The sequence below is a fragment of the Drosophila grimshawi genome, unplaced genomic scaffold (genome assembly GCF_018153295.1).
Source record: "Drosophila grimshawi isolate 15287-2541.00 unplaced genomic scaffold, ASM1815329v1 contig_1367, whole genome shotgun sequence".
Classification (NCBI taxonomy): domain Eukaryota; kingdom Metazoa; phylum Arthropoda; class Insecta; order Diptera; family Drosophilidae; genus Drosophila; species Drosophila grimshawi.
This window is the reverse complement of record NW_025062889.1, coordinates 2,909,849-2,919,416: the sequence shown is the minus strand read 5'-3', so window position 1 is coordinate 2,919,416 and position 9,568 is coordinate 2,909,849. Positions and strand designations below refer to the sequence as shown.

General features: G+C 39.1%; 1 protein-coding gene across 1 annotated transcript; it reads left to right on the top strand.

The window, feature by feature from the left end:
• LOC6569125 (protein dj-1beta) lies at positions 1-895 on the top strand. The gene is made up of 3 exons (XM_001995051.3): positions 1-206; positions 271-593; positions 659-895. Exons 1-3 carry the CDS (start codon positions 21-23, stop codon positions 816-818), a joined length of 669 nt encoding a protein of 222 aa, XP_001995087.2. The 5' UTR covers positions 1-20; the 3' UTR covers positions 819-895.
• Positions 896-9,568: the final 8,673 nt, after the last annotated feature.

The window sequence follows — 9,568 nt, the reverse complement described above, 5'->3', positions numbered from 1 at the left end:
ATCCAAACGCAAGAATCGATATGTACTCATTATTACGCTGGCCACTTCGATTGCTATCGCTGGGCAGAGGAAGAAGCGAGGAATTTGCCTTGAATTTGCCAAGATTTTCGGATTGCAAAATGTCGAAGAGTGCATTGATTATCCTGGCACCCGGTGCCGAGGAGATGGAGTTCACCATAGCCGCCGATGTGTTGCGACGTGCAGGCGTAAGTACAGAGAGAAAAAAAAACCTTTGCCGGCTATTTATAGCATCAATTTCTGTTTCCTCAGATAACTGTAACTGTTGCGGGATTGACTGGAAGCGAACCCGTTAAAGGCTCTCGCGATATTTACATTGTGCCTGATAAATCGCTCAAGCAGGCAGTGGATGCGCAGCCCTACGATGTTGTTGTCCTGCCCGGCGGATTGGGCGGCTCGAATGCCATGTGCGACTCCCAGGCAATTGGAGATTTGTTGCGCGCACAGGAATCGGCGGGCCGTTTAATTGCAGCGATTTGTGCGGCACCAACAGCACTGGCTAAACATGGCATTGCCACCGGCAAATCGTTGACTTCGTATCCGGCCATGAAGCCGCAGCTAATCGATAAATATTGGTGAGTATTTCAGTGTTTACTGCAGTGTTGAATTTCACATTTTAAATGTTTTCAATTTTTTACAGCTATGTGGACGATAAGAATGTGGTGCAGGATGGCAATTTGATTACCAGTCGTGGACCCGGCACCGCCTTCGAGTTCGCCTTGAAGATATCGGAGCAGTTGGCGGGCGCTGAGAAGGCCAAGGAAGTTGCCAAGGGTTTGCTTTTGACCTTCAACGAATAATGCTCCTAAATCATCTCAATGTTCTAAGCATATAGAAAAAGTAGTGATAATAAAAAAATAGTGCACAAAAACGACAATTGAAAATAAGGAGTATCGATAAAGTAGCGTTATCGATTATGCTGCCCTTCAAACAACCCCCATAAGTTGGAAAAACGCAATTTGAAAAATAAGAATTGCCTCGCTTAAGGCATTTTATTCTGCTTATTGTTGTTCAGTTTTCAATTCGGGTCTAATGCAAATTTGAAAGGTTACGCCAGTTGTAGCATGACGTCACAATCTGCGCTCAGCGCAAGTCAACATGCAGACCGGTAGCCCTGTACACACTGGCCATGCATAGAATGGACCTGTTTCTCATTTCCGTGCATTATCTCATGCTCTCTTGTGTTATCGGCGCCGCATAGAATTCATTTCATTTCACTTGCTCAATCGATAGACGATATTAGTTCCAAATCGTAAGTCAAACCGGTAGGACGTGTGCGCGCAACGTTCGAGCCGTCTTTGCCCGTTATATTCGCATTGCATTTTTCGGTAGAATTAAATTACGCTGCTCTTGGGTGTTTTTCAATGTATGTGTGTGTGTGCGCGTGTAATTTGCTCACGTGAATATTATAATTATTAGTTGTCATTATTGTGCTAAGATATCGCCCCGTATATTGTATGTGTGTGTGTTTGAGTGCCTTTCTTGCGTGTGTATTTGTGTAAGTGCTGTCTGTGTAGACGCTGTCTATGTTGTTGTTGTTGTTGTTTCTTTTTGATACATTGCACAAGTGTAACGGTATCCACATACATAGCTAGAAGTGCATCAGGCAAAACAGCAGCAAAAAGACAACAACAACAGCGACTCTATTGTAAAGTGTGTGTAAACGAAGTGCAAACCCAAAGAGTAACACAGAAAATATAAATTGTGCAGCTCATTCAAACTGCACGCGTGTAAAAAGCGCAAAAGAGATACCAACAACAGCAGCAGCAGCAACAACAACAAAAGAGTAACTGCAACAATAACAAAATTGGAACGATCCGCTTGCTTAAATTGCCATAAATTATTTTATAATTCTTTTTCGCACATACACACACACATTTATATGTATTGCACTTTGTTCGCTTGTAAATGTAAAAATTAACATAAGCATCTGAGAAAGAAAAAGAAAAGGTTGCCAAAAAAAAAAAAACATAGTGGAAGCCACAACAAGCAACAACAACATTACATTACCCTTCTCAGCTCAGCCGCTCCTTGTGCTCTCTCCCTATCTCTCTCTCTTTCGCTGTAACTGCTGCTCTCTGCTGCTGCTGCTCCTTATGACTCAGCGGCAGAGCTGCTCGCGTCGCAGCCCGTTTTGAGGGCAATGCATGGGAGCAAAAAAAAAATACAAGAAAAAAAGGAAAAAAAAAACCACAACGTGCAAAATTCAAAGCTTCAACGAGTTTGATGCTGCAGACTGTGACAAATACAAAAGTGTGAAGCAATCAAATAAGAAAAAGCATTAAAAAAGACAGAAAAACATCAGGAAAAATAGAAAACAATAAACTGTATTTGTTCTCCAAATGAATTTTTAGTTTCAATTGCTTAACAGCCGCCAACATTTGTTGCTCTGCTTGTGTTAAATAAACAACTATCTCATTTGTTTATTAACTTTTATTTACGCTTAAAGAGTAAAAGCAAATTTGTGTGCAAGTGTGTGTGTATATATGTGTATGTATATAGATATATATGTGTGTGTTTGTGTGTGTGTGTGTGTTTAAGAATTGTGTCAGCCGCATGACCCTCTCACGCTCCCTCTTCCTCTGCTAGCATTGCTGCCGGCAGAGGCCGGTTAAAGGCAAAAGCTGCGATGCTCTACAGATGCAGCAGCAGCTCTTCCTCTTGTTCTTCAAAAGCTCTCTGCGCTTATCAAAGTTTGCATTGTTGTGCTAATTGGGATCAGCTTAAATTATACTTATTCTATTGTTTTGTTTTCTGTTTTTTTTTGTGTGCGCTCTTGAAAAATCGATAGTCAGGACTATGTGCAAGAGTGTGAGGAGGAGGGGTGCAGCTACAGTGCTTGCTAGTTGGGTGACACACTCACGCACTCACACACATACAAACATTCCTATCACATGTTCCGTTTTTTGATCATTCAATCAGCATACGCATTACTCACACATGCACACACACTGGCACATTCAACCTGCCTGCCAATGGCAGCCCTGACACTGACCACAACAACATGCACACACACACACACAGCAGACAGCGTCTGCAGAGAGATGTGAATGTGTCTGTGTGTGTCTGCCTGTGTGCGTGTGAGAGAGAGTGCAAGAGACTTCCGCTCTCAGAGTTTACCTTTGCTTGTGCCGGGGCCGCTCTGTTTACAATTTAGCGTTTTTTTTTTGTTTTTGTATTTCTGATGTTCTTTCATTTTGCTTGTTCTTTTTATAAACAGTAAAGTTCAGTGGCTGCTAAAAATGCACGCAATCAACCCCCAAACACACACACACACGAGCAGGATTTAGCGTTGGCCGTTTGGCAGCTGGCCTAATACATTACAGTGGTTGCTGCATAATTATCAATACCAGAAATTACAATTTATCAAAAGAAGGAAAAAGATGACTGCAAGTAAATGTAAATGTAAATGTATTTTTGAGTATACTTTATTTGGTATTAACGTAAAATAGTTTTCCAGTCAATAGTTGAGGGTTTTAAGTTACCACTGTGCACATGCAGCATTCGCTCGCTCTCCCTTTCCCTCTCTCTCTCTCTCTCTCTCTCTCTCTCTCTCGCTCGCACACTTTACAACTTGTAACATCATCAAATTGATTTGCTGCCCTGGACTAGAAAAAAACCCATCAACTCAAGGGTTGCAGTTGTTGTTGTTGTTCTGTTTGTTGGCCCCGGAAAATGCACTCGAGCGTTGACTGTAGTTGTAGCTGTTTTACTGCTTCTGCTTCTGCTTCTTCTTCATCGTCTTCTTTTTCTTTTTGCTGCTGCTGTCTGACAAGTTCTGCGTTTTTCCATGCACTTGGGCCAACAACTATGTTTTCTATTTTTTTTTTTTTTATTATTTTGCCTTAACTCCTTCCACTCACAGCTAAAAAGTTGCCCTCACTCTTTGGGTCTGGGTGTGTTTTATTTTTCCCTTGCCTGAACTCTCGTGTCTGAAGTTCAAGTGCCCGCTTTGCATGCGAATTGAGGGCGTGCCACGTAAGAAGGTGTTGGGAGATGTGCTTTTTATTTCTATTTACCAGTCACGTCCGATTAGCCTAATTGAAGCCACACACATTTGCGGCTACTTAGTGGCCACAAAGTTTCACTCCAAATAGATATGACATACCCCTAAAAGAAAAAAATAGAAGAAAAACCCACTAATTATTCCAATGGGTGACTAAATGCTATTTTAAATGTTTGCTTCAATGCGTTACACACTGGATGACTTAATTGTAATACCCTGCGTATAAATGGAATACTCTTATCAATTGCAGATGTATTTCATCATCATCTTCGTCATCAGGTCGCATGTCAATCTATTATCTAATGTGTGGCATCTGCGATAAGCGCGGGGAACACAAGACAAACGCAATCAACGCAACTTCAGTTTACCCAGAAATATTATTAATAAGTCTGTTTCAATTTTTAAAATGTTCAACTTCCAACTAATTAAAGTTCTGCTCAGGCAACGCCTACAAAAAAAAAAAAAAAAAAAAATAAATAAAATAAAAGAACTAGAAGTAGAGGCTTCTCTGTGAAAGGAAAGCCCCAATTAGACCGCCAACTGACGCTCGTAAACATGAAAATTAAGTGTTCTCAAACTGGGCTCCCATTTTAACAATTAGCGGCTAGACAGTTGAAAAGATGAAAGACGAAAGACGAACTGATGATTAGTTCTTGCATGCTGACTTATGGTCACTTTTTTTTGGGTTAAAGAGTAGCCCGTCTCTAAAGGAATAAACAGAGACCGGAGTATGTCGGGAAATAAGAAGAAAAACGTTAAAGATTGGTATGCAAGAGACGCAAGTTGCAATTTATGAATTATTATGGGTAAAAGGAGTAGTAGTTAAAGGAATAATCAGAAATCAGCTAAATATATTTATGTTTATGGCTTATGCATCTTATGCAAGGCAGTTGCAAAAAGTAGGTTGTTTGTAAAAGGAAGAATCTGCAATTGGAGTGCAGAAAGAACCAAAAAGATGTTTAGGATTCTTTGCATAAGGCCAATGCTGCAAATTATGCATTTTTATTTGGGTAAAAAGAGTGGGCAATTTGCAAAAGGAACAATTAGAAATCGGAGTAGTCCAAGAAGATTATGCTTATTTTGCAAGAGAGAAAATATAGAAATTATGAAGAATAAATCTCACACCTCCCCCATGGAACACGTTTGAATAGATGTATCTCAAAAAGAGAGAGGAGAAGATCAAAAATTATTTGAAGACCTAAAATATTCGAAGACTGCTGCAATCCCAACTCGAATATCTACTTAGAATAATACAAACGACGCCTTTTTAAATTTGAATAAAACGACTGGGTAAAGCTGCTAATTCAACTCGAAGGTTAATTAAATTACAAGGCAGTAGAATTATATTGAATAGTAATCAATATTATCATAAAAAACCAGTTCAATAAAACTTCTCAGGAAAGCAAAAAAAAACAACCTTAGCTCCACTGAGATATCAATTTAAACATGCAAATTATCGAAGCTATTAATTTGTTATTAATATTTAACTAGATTATGAGTCAGTTTTAAAATTTGACATTCAACTCGATTGGAATGTGAAAAATGAGTTGGGAACATCGATTTAATTGAACTCGTTTTCAAGTGATATGCAAATTGCTGGCTAATTGGATGAACCTACAGCACCCTGCCCCAATCCCCCGGTTGTCTGATAACTAATAGCGTGCCCCATTGCCCCAAGGCATGACATAAGCAGCATGGCCGAGTCCATAATAGTTGCTGCGTACAAAAGCAATGATCTAATGTGGAGTCGTTTACACAATCAATGCATTTTCAAAAATGATTTCATTTCGCTTTTTATAACGCGTAACTAAAGCCGTTTATTAATGCTTGTCAGCTTTTGGCGGGACAATTACTACAAATTATTGTTCCCATGCTTTGGGCTTGCCTAGCCCTCCACCCCCCTTAGAATATCGTTTCATATTCCTGTGTTTATATTGTTTTGTGTTCGTTCTAAGCGATGACGTTGTCAAACTTGTTTGCTCGTTTTTCTGCGCTTTTTATCAGCGTTTATTGTTTTGTGACGGTTTGTTGTTGTTTTTTAATGTTTTTTTTTTTAACCCCTTATTGCTGTTATTGTCCGTTTCAACTGTCGCTTAATTGACTTTGTCTCGCATTATTCTCTCTCTCTCTCTCTCTCTCTTTCGCTCTGGGAATCCCAGGTTTGAGTTCTTTCTCCCTGTGCATTATAAACATTTTGGTGTCCATTCATTGTCCATTGTGTTCTACGAGGAATTCACTGAAAATAGACGCTAATCCACTTCACTGCTCCTCTTCGGGGTTTCGCTTGCTTTAAATAGTTTTGCGGTCTTTGCTACAAGTGCTTTTTTATGGGCTCTCCACGAGCAGCGGGCAACGTTTAATCGAGATATGAATTATGTGGCATTGCTGCAAGTTGAGTGTGTGTGTGAAGAAACCTCCAATTCCGTCGCTTTGTTTGATAAGCAGGGGCTTGAGGAATGCTAGGGCAATGAAATTGTAGTTGATTTGTATTATTGCATATTTATAGTTTGAGCACATTAAAATTTGCTAAAAGGGGTTAATGAAGTGGTTCAGCAGTGCGTAACAGGGGCAGAAAACAGCTCTGATCTCTTGGAGTATATGCATTCTTGATCAGCTTTAAAAGTCGGTTCGATATAGCCATGTTCGTCCTTATAAACAAGCAGACTTTGGAATCTGAGTTCTCTTAAGCCATACGCACATGATGTTTATCGATAACTACCTTCGTTTTTCAAATACCGATAAGATTCGATTGACGATAGCAATAAAAGCCACAATCTTCTTAATCGTGTTTGTAAACATGGCGCAGAACGTAAATTAATATTACGTATATTGCACAGTAGGCTCCTAAAGATAGATAAAGATTCAAGATAGCTTCTAGTCCAAATCGCTCTACCCCAGATCATTCATACTTGTCTTAATTGTTTTCTTTGTTTATTATATACTAGTTTTGGGGAAGTGATGTTAGTTTAACAACTCACTCGGTATACAAATAAATCTTTAGGATTGTGTGTGTATATTCTAAATATTTGTATTAAGTAATTTAAATATTTACCCAAATAAATTTCGGATTCTAAATGGTGATGAAATCAGACAGAGTCTGAATAAATCCAAACTAGCATCTTCTTTCTGTTCCAAACTATAAAAATAGCAGCTATTTTTTTTGTTATGTATTTAAATTTATTTATTTTCCACGATGCTGAATTTCTTTGTGAATTCGCAAACGTGTTGAAACAAATTTCCAGCATATTTTCCAGCGAATTTATTTTTAGCCAACTATTTGAGCAGAGTTTTGCTGTTTGCTGTTTGCTTTGCAGCTCTCCTTGTTTTAGTTGTAGTTTCCCTCCCGAGTCTGGCACTTAATCTTTTAATTATATAGTTTGACTGTCGGCACTAATATTGGGGATCTCTGTGCTCGTCTGTCATTTGTCGTATGTCGACAGTTTCGTCATCAACGCAGCTGGAGGGCAAACAAAACGAATCGGAGAATCTCGTCTTCGTTTTCGTTTTCGGTTTCATTTGATGGGCTATATTTTAGAATCTATGTGTGCTCTGCTAATTTGCAATTAAAATGCCCATTCGGATGTTCTTAATTAAATCCACAATAAATTGTACATTTAGAGCTTCTGTCCTTATATATATATAGTCTTTGTTAGTATTATGTTAACTTTAAACGTAAATCAATGTCGAAGGCAACCTTCGCTGGATTTAAAGCAGCGATTAGATCACAGTTTTTCCTCTCGTTCGCTCTCCCGCCCTCTCTCTTTCTCTCTCTCTCTCTCTCTCGCACTCTCCCTCTCTTGTGTTTTTTCATAGTTTCCGTCAGGTACAAAAGTTAAGGCCGAACAGTTTGAATAATTTTATGCTTGAATTTCTAACTGTACACTTATCAGTCAACAATTAAATTCATGACTCGCTTATCTCTTGATAAGCACAACAAAACAAAACACAAAATTGTATCTTCTTCTTCCTATTATTACTATTATTTTGTTTTTGTTTTATTTTTGTTGGTTTTTTTTTCTTTTTCAACGATAAGTCTGACAGTGAAGGCGACAGCGACGCCGGCGTTCGTCACAGTTTGATGGGCACTCAAGCATGCATCACCTGTGCAGCAGTTTGACAATCACTTAAGCGCAAGTGTCAGGCTGTGATTTATTGTTGCTTCTATTGGCTAATCACTGCTTTTGTACATTTCTAATCTTAAGCTTGCCACTCACGTCTGTTTAGCTTCGTATTCTTCTCCTCCAGTTGCCCTCTTTTTGTGCCTGGTTGTGTACAGTTAGAATTTGTTGTGTGTGACAGCCCAAAAGCGTTCACATTGATAAAGAAAAATCGTGTTAGGCGAATGGGCAAAAACAAAAACGCGTCATGACAATTCCCATAAACACACACAAGCACGCACTCACACACGTATACACACTCGCATACGTTTACAGTTTGAATGCCAAAAGACATTCAATAATAATACAATTTAGCAGCGATAATTGGCCATCGAGCAGCAAATAGCTGAGAAAGAAGCGAGAGAGAGAGAGGGAAATGGGAATAGGTAGCTCCAACTTTGCTTGCCGTTAGCTAATAAAACCATTTTTTTTTTGTTCCTGTTCGCTTGCTACTTTTTTAGCTTATTTGGCCAAAGTCGCGACTGCTGTCTGCCCATTTTTTTCGTTGGTCTCTTCATTGCACGCTGCTTCGCATTGTCTGCAGCAGCGCTGCTAACGATTGTCTGTCTGTCTGCCTATTTCCGGTATTGCATTGCGCCTGCGCAAATGCTCTCTCAATTTCTGCAGCGCTCTCTCTCTGTAAAATAAACCGGTCTCATTATGCACTCTCTCGTTCGCACGCTTGCTCTCTCATTGCTGTCTTGACTGTGTGTTGACATTTTGCTGCAGTCCCAGTCACAGACACTAACACAAGCACACGCACACGTGCACTGTTTCTTTCTTCTTTTTTTTTGTATCAGCAAAACGTAGTTTCCGTTGTTCGTTCGAATTTCATTGATTGTAAATTGAGCAACCGTTTTTCGACATCGAATGCAAACTGCTGCTGTTGATTTTAGTTTACGTACTTTTATCCATGGCACAGTCATTCTTCAACTGTGCTCACAAATTATCGCAAAATGTCGTTTTCCGCTTTTTGTTTGTTTTTTATTATTTTAAATTGTGTGGGTTGCGGTTGTTCTGGTTGTTGTTGTTGAGTGGCATTGACCTACTGGTAAACAAGAGCGCTTGATAACACAAGTGCCGTTGTCGTTGCTGTGCACTTTACATATATGCAAAGCCAATCAGAGGCAGCAGCTGTTAATTACAGCGCAGCCTAAAAGTATGCAACGGCAACGATAATAAAACGCGAGCATCTCAAACTGTAGGCAGCAGAATTTGGCATTTTAGAAATATAGCAAAAACTAACAAACAAATTATAAAAAAAGCAAATTTTATATTTGTCCTTTTCTTCTTTTTTACAGCCAAGTATTAAATGAAGAATAACACTAATGTTAGCTAAATTGTAGTCAAATTTATATTAGTGCCTAAGTAAAAAGTAGAAAAAATA

What these genes read in the sequence shown, in the direction of transcription:
- LOC6569125 (XM_001995051.3), top strand. Translation starts at nt 21, where the DNA reads ATGTACTCATTATTACGCTGGCCACTTCGATTGCTATCGCTGGGCAGA. An exon ending in ATGTGTTGCGACGTGCAGGC is followed by an intron (nt 207 to 270) that starts GTAAGTACAGAG and finishes CTGTTTCCTCAG; the next exon opens with ATAACTGTAACTGTTGCGGG. An exon ending in CAGCTAATCGATAAATATTG is followed by an intron (nt 594 to 658) that starts GTGAGTATTTCA and finishes AATTTTTTACAG; the next exon opens with CTATGTGGACGATAAGAATG.